The 14,678-nt window shown below is 35.7% G+C and overlaps 2 protein-coding genes across 2 annotated transcripts in view; both read right to left on the reverse strand.

Annotated features, from left to right (window-relative positions):
* The window catches only part of si:dkey-191m6.4 (rho GTPase-activating protein 22), a 33,427-nt gene extending 30,995 nt beyond the window's left edge, over positions 1 to 2,432 (reverse strand). Inside the window, exon 1 of the mRNA XM_051914497.1 lies at positions 2,155 to 2,432. Within this exon, the coding sequence (XP_051770457.1) occupies positions 2,155 to 2,197 (43 nt within the window). The 5' untranslated portion in view covers positions 2,198 to 2,432. The remainder of the gene's footprint in view (positions 1 to 2,154) is intronic.
* A 3,433-nt stretch (positions 2,433 to 5,865) lies between these two features.
* Positions 5,866 to 12,396, reverse strand: lrrc18b (leucine rich repeat containing 18b). The gene is made up of 2 exons (XM_051914517.1): positions 12,122 to 12,396; positions 5,866 to 9,105 (listed from the first exon to the last, which is right to left on the reverse strand). Exon 2 carries the CDS (start codon positions 9,098 to 9,100, stop codon positions 8,333 to 8,335), a length of 768 nt encoding a protein of 255 aa, XP_051770477.1. The 5' UTR covers positions 9,101 to 9,105; positions 12,122 to 12,396; the 3' UTR covers positions 5,866 to 8,332.
* Positions 12,397 to 14,678: the final 2,282 nt, after the last annotated feature.

Below are 14,678 nucleotides of genomic sequence, written 5' to 3' on the forward strand. Positions count from 1 at the left end.
ATTAATATCATAAACGCTGCTTTATGTGGCTGTAACAGCATAGTAACATTCCAACATCAAGGTTATGGGTTCCATTTCCAGGGAATGCATGATAAACTGATAAAAGTGATAAAATGTATACCTTGCAATGTCAATGCAAATTGCTTTGGATAAAAGCATCTGCCATATGCATTAATGTAATGTCCTTTGGGAAATAAAGAAAGTATAATGTACAGTCATCTGGTCGTTATCGCAAAACAAACCCCTTCAGGGTGATGCAAGACCCAGATGCAATTCATAGAGGCCCTGAAGGGTTTATTTTGTGAAAATGACCAAGTAACTGTTAGGCTTGCTGCGGTAGTCGATGTTACCGATCTTACACAGTGTTCGGCCGTGAATTACTTGGCCACCGTGGCACCGCCCTCACTGTCGTTTTGCTTTTTTATGGAAATAAAAAAACATTTAGTTCAGTTGGACAACAAGATGCTACAAGCAGCAGTGATTTCACTTATCACGTGATGAGAATAAGGAGAGATGACTGACAGGACGATGGCGGAGTATTTGGTGCGCAACAGTTTCGGAGTACCCCACATATTGATAGTGACTCCCTGATGCCCGCAAATTATATACAATATCCTCACTGTAACATCCCTACTGACTGTACATTATCCGGCATATTACATGGCATTTACCAAATAGATGAATAAATGAATGGAAATATTAATTTGAATAAGAAAGTGGAACAATAAATGAAAATAGCACATCTGTGTTGGAAATCAGTTGGGATAGCAGTCAGTTTTATACAAAACTATATGACCGCAGAATGCTGCGACTGACCAATCAGAGTCAAGTATTCAAGAGCGCCGTGTAAATAAATTCACGGTTCATGCTTTAACATCTCCTCCCAGCAGATGTCTTGATGTTCAGCAGGTAGCATAAGGCAGATGGGGGGATGGGCAGGGAGCTATAAGCAGGTTTGAGAATACATAAAAGGGTAAATCACTGAGCTTCTTTATACGCATTGAGCTTTGGTTATTAACACAGCGTCATCCATCAAGTTGATGCATGACGAATGAAGCCTTGTGCTTCAGCTCTTCCCCTGCCTGTATTTCACATCTCACCCAAGACTGTGCTATAGGCTGCTGATGAATGATGATCAGCCGCTGTGGGCGTGTGTGTAGAAGCCATACAGCGTGCTGCGGACGATAGAGGAATGTGTGCGTCTTAATGTTCATCTGTTGAGGTGGAACATGCATCGCTGGAAGGTCGTGGTTGGTCGTATGGTCAGCCACGACACAATGAGAGCCAGGCAATGGGCTCTATTTATTGTAGGTTTTCTTGAGCCACAGAGTGCATTTAAAGATTTTTTTTTTTTTTGTCTTGCAGCTTTTTGATAGTGAAAAGAGTTGATTTATCAGCTATCATACATAGTCATCGACCAATATGGGAATTTATTTACAAAAATGGGTGTTTATTATGGCAAGAATAAAGGCGAATAAGGTTTAATTTCATCAATTGAGATGTAAAAACATACACTGAAACTACAACATTTTTATAACCAATAAAAAGGTGACATGCTAATAATTTAAAAATGGCAAAACATCAGTAAATATCGAAATATGGCAAAATATTGGCAGATTCATCAGCCAAAGGCATTATATATGTCACAAATAGGTATACCGTATGATCACAATCACATATTTTATGGGACAATTTTTTTTAAACATTTCATAATTTGCTGCTTTTTATGAGAATTTTCAATTTCAATGAGATGCAGACACTGTATTTCTATATAGAAATTTCTAATTTATACAACAATTATTTTGATGATCATATCAATTTTAATGAGAAACAGGAATGTCTCATGAAAGCAGCAAATTATTAAATGTATAAAAAAGAAACGTTTTAGAAATTTTTTTTGCATCTATATCTATATTTGTGAGATTTTTTATATATATATATATATATATATATATATATATATATATATATATATATATATATATATATAATCGCTCAGTTGCATACTCCCACAGTTAAAGTATCAGGAGCAGATCCAGCCAATGTGATGAGAGCAGCTGAAGCAGAGATGCTGTGAGATCAAAGCACATAGAGAGTGTGTGTGACGCGGCCCCTGAGAGGTGACAGATGAAATACAAATGCAGCGTACTGTACCTCTCCTGGTCTGTCTGATCTTTGGACTCAGCATGGCTGCCATCGATGGGTTTCACTTCCTCTGCTCTGCATATTCCTCCTCCTCAGATCTTCTCTCGGTACATTCTCTCTCCTGCTCCTCTGCTCCGTGGCTCCCTCTTCCTCTCCTCCTCGCTCTCTCCTCTCTTCCCCGCTAGCTCGCTGACCTCATGTTGCAGGCACCGGCTGGTTGGGGGCTGGGGGAGGGATTCCTCTCACACACATTGACGCGCGCACATGCTCACTCTCCGGATCTTACTCACAGACGCACACACGCACGCTGGTCCACACCCACCAAGCGTTGCATTATTCATTATGCGCTCCTCTACATTGACCAGTCAGTGTGTGTGTGTGATTACAGCAGGCTGTCCAGAAGAGCAAAGCCGCCCGCCTTCTAATTGGTCTCAGGCATGTGTACTCGCGCTCCCTCCATCTCTGGGGAATCTCACCCTGCCTGCCTCTTTCATATGTGTGCGCACACATCTCCATTAGGGATGTGCACTGTTGGACTAGTTCAGTATGTATTTTACAAGTAACTAGTCAACTGGTAAAATAGTGCTCAAGTTATTTTCAAATTGCATATGCAGCCACCAGTGTACTTTTCCAACGAATCTCTCCAATAAATCTTGCTGTTTTCTGAATGTGTTTGATGCTGCTGATATAATCTAATACAGTGCTTCTCAAACTAATTTTACATGTGTATATATTGATATATAACTAATTATATATTGTGATTAATCGCATCTAACATTTTATATATATATATATATATATATATACACAGTCAAACCAAAATATATTCAGACACGTTGAACATTTCATTCATTAATACAGTTTATTCACTATAGTTAAAAAAAATGGTAATAAAATATGACAAGATCTCAGAGTTAAACTGTGTCAGAAAGAATTAATCTTAATTATGTCAGATAACACTTAAGCAAAACATGGTCAGGTCAAAGTGTCTGAATAATTTTTGGTTCCAAATTGTTATCAGTTTTACTGGTAGTCCACTGTATGAAGAATTTTTGGGTATAATATATCACAGTTTACTTTATTTTGCTATCCTCATTTACAGAAATGAACTATAGTGTCCTGCACCCACTAGTAAAAATATATCAAAAATATCAAAAATGTCTGAATAATTTTTGGTTTGACTGTATATATATATATATATATATATATATATATATATATTAGGGATGTGACGGTGAGAAAATTTTCCCACCGGTTAATCGACATGTGACAACACCGGTAATACCGGTGTCACCAGGGGCGGGGCCTCTTCTTTTTTTTCTTTTTTTTTTTTTTAAACCGCTTATGGGGCCGTTCACATATCGCGTCTAAAAACGCGTGGAAAGCGTGGCCACGTCATTTTCTCCTTGTTTCCAAAGCGCTTGCTCTCCCGTGGCGTCTGTCATTGCTATGCAACCATGAACTGCGCTCTCCGCGACGAGGAATGTTTTTGACATTAAAAAATAATAACCCACCCTGTACAGCTATGATCAGCTGTTCGGCTGAGCTTTCGATGTTTTGTTAAGGAAAGGCCAACTTTCACTTTCAAATTAATGGCAATTGCTTGAATGGTGGGTTACTCTTACTGAAAAACACTCGACAAAACGGACATTTTGGCATAATTTGTATGTTATGGTTCGTTAAGAGCAGAAGAGAGCTCCATACTGGCGCGTGCCTAATATATATATATATATATATATATATATATATACACACATTATATATTTAGAAACTTTTCTGTTAATGCAATTAATCACGATTAATCGATTTGACAGCACTAATATATATACACACACACTGAAACAATTTTTACTCCAAAATTGTAATAATAATAATAGTAATGTGTAATATATAAAATAATATAAATATAAATATAATATAAAAATATGTAAACAATCTTAATTTGCTATAAAAATTACAGCAATACACTGACATCAATTTTTATATATATATATATATATATATATAAATTAAAAATTTGATGTCGGTGTCATTTACAGTATTTAAGTAAATGATAACAGATTATTTTTCATTTTTGGGTGAAATATCATTTTAATGCATATTATTTATTTTATAAGAATTGACAAAAGAAATGATAAATCTCATGAAATTAACTCCTTTTGAAACTGTAATGGTGTAAAGGGTGATGTAGTGTAACGTTTGTGAATAAAACAGTGTATTTTCTCATGTGATATGCATCATTCTCATATTTTTTACATTTTAATTTAAGTGATTTTCAAGTAATCCATTACTGGTTTTTACTGGATTACTGGTGTTATTTCACAGGACACTGGAGTGCTGAACAACAAAATTACTCAAATTGCCAGTCTCAAATCTCCATTTAACGTTCGGTCCGCCCTTTTTCTCCTCCTGCCCTTGTCTTCCTTTTCTTCCCCTGTCTTGTTCCTAAGCCACCCCCAGTATGGCAGATAATAGCAGCGGCTCCACCAATGCCATTCAGTAAGCTCAGCCCTGTAGACCGCAGCTGGTCCTCAGTAAGGAAGGGGGCGGGAGGGAGCCTGACGGAGACCTAAATGAGACAGCAATAAAAACCTCATTCAACCGCCTCTGCCGCCACCAGGGGCGAGAGCTGCTGCTTCAGGCGCAGGGTAACCACTACTGACCTGCCAATTCCCAAATATACTCTACCATCTCAAATAAAGCGCTTTGTTCTCTCCCAGTGCGTGTTTGTCAAACCGTGCCCTTTCAGACTCCAAAACTATGTAAACATTACAGATTAGATAGTGCGTTGATTTCATGAGTTTGCACTTTGGAATTTCATATACTTTCATACATTCAATGCACCAAATCACATTCGTTTTAGGCTTGCATGCTTATCTAATAAAGAGATTCTGACATATTCATATTGCAGTTTGTCTAATGTGAGTTCTGCCCGGAAAAATGCCCATCTGTGTTTTCACAAAATGATTTATTTCCCATAAACATCCTTTTTGGCAGATGCTATTTTGGAAATGCACACGTCCTAAAGCACTTAGATGGGATGCATTTGACTGTCTGGTCACTCTATACCCTCGTGAGCTGGTTTGTTGATGATTTAGCTGTTTGTTCAAAATGCTTCTTTGTCCATTCTCAAAAATGCATTGCGTGTGGTCAGGATGTTTAGTCTCCTGGGGATGTATTTTTCCAGTCGGATGATCAGAGGACCACTGCTGGATTCTTTGATGTTAAGATGTGTTCTTGAAGTGGGCAATTTCTGGTACATGTCATGTCTTTCATATGGCCTTTTCTTTAGAGAACCTATTCGGCTCAGGCTAAAAATACATTACCTTGTAGCTTTACTGAAAAGATTGGGTGACGTATGTCCTTGACTGTAGCTTTCAGATCTCAGTGGGGGGGAAAAAAATCACTAAAAACGACATTCATGGCGTTCATATTTAAGAAAAAATGTTTTTTTTTTTTTTTTCATCACATTAATGTTGCAGTGTCAAACCCTCAGTCTATTATGACATTAGGGACCAAGTGTTCAATAAACCTTGGATTGTTCAGAAGAATTATGATTAGCGCTTCTGCTGCTCTGTTGACTGAGATGCAATGTCACGTGACTTATTGATTTTGCGAAGTATTAATAATTCAGGAGGGCACCTCCAGGGACATCACATGCGGTGATGGAGCAACAGGAGATGTTTATGGTAGATTTTCAAAATGATAATGATGCAGATCTTGAACTCGCCCACCATAGTTTTATTTATTTTTTTCAGCAGACTTGAGAGAAATATCACGACTTAAACTGGTATAAGGATGATGTAGTTACATGTGAATAAAACAACATAATTTCACACATAGAATGCGTTACTGGTGTTATTTTACAGATCTTGCACTCGGACCACCAGTCTGAGACTATTTTCTATGTAAAATATCAGTTCTTCCATACCATTTTGGCTTCTCTTTGATCCACTTTAGCCTAATAGCAGTGCTGAGTTTTGTTTACTTTGACTTCTGGTGGGAGTAATCGGATTACAGACCTCCAGATTCATTTCAAGATGTGGAGCACCAAATAACAATACTTCAAACCTCATGTGCTCTGGTTATTTGTGTTCACCCAGTTAAGAATAAGCATTTAAGCAAGATTTGGTTTGATAGTAGGAACTTAGTTGTTTCAGAATACATTATGCATGCACTTTAAAAAAAACGCTGGGTTAAAAACAACCCAAGTTGGGTTGAAAATGGACAAACCCAGCGATTGGGTTTGTTTTGACTCAGTGGTTGGGTTAAATGTTTGCCCAACATGTTGGGTAGTTTTATTTAACTCAACTGTTGTTTAAAAATTACTGTATGTCTGGCTTAAAATGAACCCAAAATCGGTTGTAAATTAAAAATCAGACGCATAATTACTAGAGGCAACAATAATAATCAAAAGGTGAACATACTAATAAGCAGTTTAATAAATGTTTAATTATTATTCATTAAACTTATTAATAAATGCTCACTTCCAATGTATTTTGGGTTCATTTTAAGCAAGAAATATAGTAATTTTTAAACAATAGTTGAGTTAAATAAAACTACCCAGCAGGTTAGGCAAACATTTAACCCAACTGCTGGGTTAAAACAAGCCAATTGCTGGGTTTGTCCATTTTCAGCCCAACTTGGGTTGTTTTTGACCCAGCATTTTTAGAGTTTAACTCTACTGTACCAAAAGAGAACAAAAAGTCTGAACATTTCATATATCTAGAGATCTAATATCTCTCACAGATTTTGGTGTGAATGTTATCTTGTGTATTTGTTATATTCACTGATTAAACGGAGGGAATGTCACTTGTCATGTCGAGCAGATTTTCAAAACAGTGCCAATGTGGGGAAATCAATAGAATTGAGCTGAGTGTTAATTAGGAAACTGTTCCTCAAGAGAAATGAGAAAAAAAAAAAAAAAAAAATCAATATGGACATAATTGTATTTACCTGCGCTTGTTCTTCACAACAAGAATAGATGATGGTGAACGTAATACATCTTTTGTTAAAGCTCTGTCAAAAGTATTTGGAAGATATTGTTGTTATACGTTTCATTATGCTCAATTCTCTCTCCATTTACAGTCATCAAACTCATATTAGAAGACTGTGCATCCCTTTAAAATGACTTTCCAAAGTAGTTAATTGTCTTTTGGTATTTCCTTAGATGCTTCAAGTATTTTACATTTATACTTATTTGTGTAGTGTAAGGCTTTTTCCAGAGCCACACCTTGACCCCTTTAACATGTTAAGTATAGTGCTCACACTTTCCAGATGTGATTGTAATGTCATTAGAGATCCTCTAGGGGGCAGCAGCGAGAACTGAGTCTGTTTAGATCTTTGCTACTCCCTAGTGGTACATAGAAGCTATTGCAGGATAAACAAACCACTTACAACTCCATAAATACATTAACATGAACTTCTGTGAAGGTTTATCACTAAGTCTTGTATGATACAACAGGCTTTTGAGGGCCGTAACCACCATAGACATTGAGGGGGACAAGTCCACCCCAATAATTAGAAATGGATGAATTTTCCCCCCAGTTTTTGAAATTCTTGCACTGCAGCACTCCATTATACAGCCCGCTGTATGTTGTTAGGATGACAAAAAAGGTTTAAAAGTTACATTTTTAGTCTGGTCTGCCTCAGCGGTAACAGCGCTTGTCAATGTCAAAATAATTGAGATGGCCAATCAAATCAAAGTAGGCGGGGTTTACTGTTCCCAGAAGTAGAGCACAAAGCGTCACTTTAATGTTAAAAGAAAGTAAGGTAAGATTTAAATAGCGAAACATTTAATGTCAACTGTTTTGCAATAGAAATGTTTAACAACCAACAGTAACATCCAGTGATGCAAACTACTCGACTTTTTATGAAATATGGCCGTTTTGAATTAAAAATGTGTGGTGAAACCAGAAACATTTACATTTTCCATGTGTGCAAATTTTAATGCAAATAGTTCAAAATGAATTCCCAACTAGAATTAGACCTAGAATTTCCTTCACTGTTCTGTTTCTTTACGCTTTCTAAAAAAACTGGTCCCCCCAATGTTCAAGACATGGTTAAGGCCTTGATTTGTACATCTCTCAATCATCATTGTATTGCATTGCACACACACGCACAATTACAAATCATCTTACAAAGACTGATTATGGGGAGATATGTGGATTTGGACTAGTCTACCTGTTCACCTCCATAAAGCCTGGTTCTCTTGTGCTACAGAGTTTGGCGTTAGGAGACCCGCAAAGATGGACTTCTTTAGTGTAGAAGCTGCACTTATTCGATTGTCTAGCTTCTCCCTTTCCTCCTTACACCTCTTCAGGCAGTCGGTACACAGACAGTCCTCCCTCACTAAGTACAGACACTCCACTCTCTGGATGCAGTCCACCTCTGGAGGCTCGTCCGTAGGGATAGGGTTGGATTTGACGTTCATCTTCTGCAGTTTTGGGAGGTTTTGGACGCACTTGGGCAAATGCGTCAGGAGGTTGTTGAAGAGCCCCAGTTCGCGAAGCTCTTTGAGAGCAGCCACAGATGGAGGTAGAGTCTCGATGCGATTCATTCCCAGGTTGAGGATCCGTAGGTTCCTCAAGAGCCCGATCTCATGTGGCAGGCCGAAGGTGGTCAGATGGTTGTTGCATAAGTTGAGGCTGTAGAGGTTAGGCAGACGGCCTATAGCCGCAGGGACCTGCTCCAGGTGGTTGCTGTGCAGATCCAGCAAACGGAGGTTCACAAACTTGTCGATGGTGTCTGGGATCTTCTTGAGAAGGTTGCGGCTGAGGTCCAGCTCGTCTACGTCGCAGAGCTTCAGGATGCACTTTGGAAATGTGGCGATCGCCATGTTGCTGAGGTCGAGGCGGCGTTTGCCATCTACAGTCACCTTCAGAGCGTTCTTCGCCATCTTGAGTGTGATTTTTCTGCCTGATGGATCATTCGATTTCTTCTTCCCTTTCACCATTGTGTCTATGAACAAGGGAACGTTGTGTGTTTTTTTTACTGTATTTCTGAATATTTTTTACATTGGTATTAGTGAACTACCTAGTGAGCGTCATTTATATGTATTGTAGGCAACATCACATCTATCATTTTTTTTTTTATAAATTAAACATAATGCTCTGACAAGCTCCGTGGAAAACATCCAGCCAAAATGGTGGATGAGGTGAGAGAAATTATAGATTTCATATGCTGATGTCAACAAATTTATCAATAAAAATATTCCAATTATTGGGTATAAGGGGGCCTGAAGGAAAATCTATTTTTCTATTAAATCTATAGTGTATGGTTGAAGGAAAAATATATTTATTTTTATTGAACATTGGTGAAGCAACACATTTTGTAGGGGGAAAAAAAAAACATAAAAGTAGTTTGTTTTGTTTAAAAATCTGATAAAATACCAGAACAAAAAATAATTGGAATAAATACTTTAGCCAAAGTAATGTTTTGCATAATATCTAAGTTAAAATTTGTTCAGTTTGTACCATACTCTGTTTTGATAACATTTTACTTAATTTTATTCAATAAACACTGTCATTAAGTTGGCTTGAAAAAGCCAAAAATCCCATAGACTTTAATTGAGAGGGTCAAAACGTTTGTAAACTAAATCTTAGTGTATTTAAGCTGCTAAACATGCTAAATCATGCTAACAACATGCTAAATCATGCTAGCAACACATTAGAAATGTTAAATCATGCTAGCAACATTTTAAATCATGTTAACATGCTAAATCATGTTAGCAACACATTAGAAATGTTAGCAAAATGTTCAATCACACTAGCAATGTGTTAAATCATGCTAGCAAAATGTTAAATCATGTTAGCAATATGTTTAATCAAGATAGTAACATGCTAAATCATGCTAGCAACACATTAGAAATGTTAAATCATGCTAGCAACATTTTAAATCATGTTAACATGCTAAATCATGTTAGCAACACATTAGAAATGTTAGCAAAATGTTCAATCACACTAGCAATGTGTTAAATCATGCTAGCAAAATGTTAAATCATGTTAGTAACATGCTAACAACATGATAAATAATGCTAAATCATGCTAACATGTTAAATCATGTTAGCAATATGTTTAATCAAGATAGTAACATGCTAAATCATGTTAGCAACACATTAGAAATGTTAAATCATGTTAGCAACATGTTAAATCATGTTAACATGCTAAATCATGCTAGCAACACATTAGAAATGTTAGCAAAATGTTTAATCACACTAGCAATATGTTAAATCATGCTAGTAACATGCTAACAACATGATAAATAATGCTAAATCATGCTAACATGTTAAATCATGTTAGTAACATGCTAAATCATGTTAGCAATATGTTTAATCAAGATAGTAACATGCTAAATCGTGCTAGCAACACATTAGAAATGTTAAATCATGTTAGCAACATGTTAAATCATGTTAACATGCTAAATCATGCTAGCAACACATTAGAAATGTTAGCAAAATGTTCAATCACACTAGCAATGTTTTAAATAATGCTAGCAACATGCTAACAACATGATAAATAATGTTAAATCATGCTAGCAACATGTTAAATCATGCTAACAACATGCTAATAATGCTAACAATGTTCTAATATTGCTAACGACATGCTAGCAATGTTAAATCATGTTAGCAACATGTCACATGCTAAGTCATGTTAGCAACATGCGCCTTTTACCCAGGTGCACCTTTAACCTGTTTGAACCCTATATATTTTATGCTTATTAGAGTATTGCATTGTTAGCAACACGCTACCACCAAACTTTATTGAAATCAATTTACTCGAGTCTCTTGTGTGTGTTGCTTGAGGAGTGATATTTGTACTTTATCTTTTAGAGTCTTGTTTTATAATTTATACTTTAAGCTTATTTTCATTGTTACCTTAGCATTATGCTAAGGGCAAACGTGAAATTTCAATCAATCAGTCAGTTTGCATTGCAGTCTTCTACAAGCTGTCCTTTCTACACCAAGAAAAATAATGATTAGGAATAAAGTCCCTGGAGACACATACTGTATTGGGACACAGTGTATGAGTGTGTCTGATAGAGGTGACTGTCATGCTTCAGTGCTGCTTTGTCTAATGAAATGAAACGCTGGCCAAATTGCTGGCCATCAAAAGGCCGATGTTTTTCCCATTACGTAAATTTATGCAACCACACAGACACAGCTCACAGTGCCAACTCAAACCGGCAACATAATGCATAACATAATGCATTAAAGATCTAGCATTTATTAATATAGATAAATGTACAGTTTTAAAAGTACAGTTTTTTCCGGTTAATTAAGTGCATCATCCGGGTATTTAAAAAATGCACTTTTTTCTGTTATACTAGAATTTTTTTCATTGTTAATTCATTATATACATCAACTATTTTTAAGTATAACTGTAATGTATTAGTATATGTAGAAATTATTATTAATCAAGTTTAATAATTGATGTAAAAGTGTTTTTCGTTATGTTAATATGTCACAAAACAAGCTGTGGATATTTGGCACAGAAAACACTTTACAATAATTACTAACAATGAACAGTAAATTTCTTACCAAATTTATTAATATTTATTGCTGTTAGTCAATAAAAACAACTGTTTATTGCTAGTTCATCAGGTCCTTTAAATTAAATTAACTCTTGATTTTAACTATGTATTAGTAAATGTTGAAATTATCAATAACTAAGATTAATGAATGCATTAGAAGTTTTTTCATTGTTAGTTCATGTTAACATAATGTAACTAATGTTAATAAATGGAACCTTATCATTAAGTTATATTTGTAACAATAACATAATTACGTCTGTAACCTAGCAATGAAAAGCAAAACAAACGCATTAAAGACAAAACATGCTACAGCTTTTATAATCAGCAAATGAACAGTGCAGTAATAGTTTTCACTAGATATATCTAAACTGTATTCAAAATGGCAAGCATAAAGTAACATTAATACAGAAATGTTATATTTAGAGAAGAAATTGTGCTTTCTTACCTGCTGTGATTGGATCTCTCTCTCAGAGCAGTTTAGAGCCAAAGACAGTCACGTCTGTAAGTCTCAGAGACTATATGTGTGCATATCATTACAGGCCGTCTCTGTCAAGGATCCGTCCATGTGAATAATGCACAAGCTTCTCTCGGAAACCCTGTAAGTAAAAACCAGCAGGGTAAACTTGCCTCACTTCATTTCCTCTGAGGAGAGAGCACTGCTTGTTGCTGGCTTTATGGGATTAGTATAAAAACCGTGGCCACCGTGAGGACGGCTTTGTTTTGCTCTATCTCCAGGCAACAGAGATGTGCCGTTCTGCCTGCCAGTTTTATTGCTTTGTTTTCTGAGTGAGGAGCACATAGCTTGTTTTGTTATTAGATGACGGATATGTTTAATTACATTTTTATGCACAATTGTCAGTAGGTATGCATGCTATTGCAACATAATATTTTGCATCATTATTGTGGTGGTTAACCTTTAATCATTCTGGTTATCACTTTGAGACCAGCACCTGGCAGAGAGCTAGGATTTTAAACTATTCCTCAACTTTTTACAGTATATGTGATTTGAATTACTCCATATTTAATGTTTCACAATCAGTGAGAGGCAATTCGTTTAATTTATTTTGTTAGTTTGAAAGTTTAACCCTTTCAATGCCGATAACTGGTGACCTGAAACTGTCCGGTCATTTTACATAGCATGACCTAGATCTTACAGTAAGAGGAGAAAACAGTTTCTCTGTTAGATAAGTAGCTGGTATGCCGTAGTATCGTCATACATGGAATATGATATATCTGACAGTAGTGAATCCCAACTAGATTTATTTTTGAACTGTTAAGTATAACATTTCACTTACAGTCATGGGTCAAAGACATTTAGATGCCCGCATTAATAGAAATTTACAAAAGTGATTTTATATACATAGAAAGCACATTAAATGCAAGTAAAACATCTACTTTTAAGGTTTCAAATAAGTTTTGGGAGAATAAAATGTCAAAATGTGGGTGAAATAATGTTCCATTGTCATTGTAAAAATTTAAACAACGTATGTATTCTGACCTGTACTTTAAATATATAAAAGAATAAGTGAGCATACATTTTATTGCATTTCAAATGACAAATGGGCAAAACCTAGGATAGTGGCAAAGTTTAAAAATGTAAAATTACAAGTAGTTAGCATTTGGGGTAAAAGTAATTAGCCTTTAATATGACATAAATTGATTTTTTTGTTGTAAATATCCCTGACAAGATTGTTAAACTGAATGACATTTTAGTGGGTGTCTTCTGTAAATCATGGTAAAAATGTATGATATTTAATTTTTGCTCAGAAAAAAAACCAAACAAATTAAACAGGACCCGTTCTGATGTATTGAAAAACAACAACAATTCAAAGCTGTATTACACTTATTGTTTTGATGCTTGAAAACACTTTTTCGTCTTTGACCCTCATGCAAAATATCACTATATTTGTCACTGCATTTTACCACCAAGAGAGGCAGCAAACTGCTTTGATGTTTATTTACCTGATTGATGATGCAAAATATTTTGAAAGCATGCAAAACAGATCATGCAACTTGCATCATTATTTCACTACTTAAGTTAGAAAAATAAATGCATTTTTTTGTAAATCATTTGAAATACAATTCCTGGTTAGAAAATAAATGCAATATGAACAAGTCTTGTTTTAAACTGCATTTTTGCTTGTTTTTCATCACCTCAATCTTTAATCATGAGTAAAGTTGGCTCATTTACAGTCAAGTAGAATATCAGTACATTTGTCATTGCATTTTACCACCAAGAGAGGGCAGTAAACTGCTTTGATGATTATATACCTGATTGATGATGCATGCAAAAATATTTCAGAATATTTTGCAAATTGCATTGTAATGTTACTACTTGAGTAAATAACAAAACTAAATGCATGCCCTTGAATATTGATATCTTGAAATGCTAAAGTTTTGTTTTAAACTGCAACTTTGTTTTTCACCACCTCAAACTTTAAACTCTGGGTCATTAGTAGTAAAATTGGCTGTCTAGGTGAGTTATGACTCACTCAGTGTTTGAACAAAACAGTCCATCTACTCATGAAAAAATACATTCAGTGTGACTAAAATTGCAAAAGACACTTCATCTCAAGTCACCTGCATGTCTTATCTAGGTCATTTGGGTAAGGTGACGACTGGTCTGGATGCATCATAGTTATCCCCTCATTTTGCTAAGTAGGAAGTGTGTCATTCTGCTGAGTAGGACGTGTTCCCAGATCAACCTCCTGGTTAGGGTTTGGAATAATGGCTATGTTTGTTTGATCCAGGAACAACAAAAAATTATGATCCAGGAACACGTAATACTTGGCGAAATCATGGTCACCCACGCATGCTGAATAAATGCTATATATTAAAGCTGCATGGTTCTGGATAAATTGACAATCTAAACGATTCTAAATAGACAACTAAGCAAAATAACATATAATTTAGAGGTTCTGACAAAATGTTAATTGCTGCAGTCTATTTTAAAATATTTAATTAATTTGATTAATGTATGTTTTAATCGGTTGAGCGAATGA

This window comes from Ctenopharyngodon idella, chromosome 12, assembly GCF_019924925.1.
Source record: "Ctenopharyngodon idella isolate HZGC_01 chromosome 12, HZGC01, whole genome shotgun sequence".
Lineage (NCBI taxonomy): Eukaryota > Metazoa > Chordata > Actinopteri > Cypriniformes > Xenocyprididae > Ctenopharyngodon > Ctenopharyngodon idella.

Excerpts from the sequence above, each read along its gene's own strand:
- lrrc18b (XM_051914517.1), bottom strand. The coding sequence starts at position 9,100 with ATGGTGAAAGGGAAGAAGAAATCGAATGATCCATCAGGCAGAAAAATC.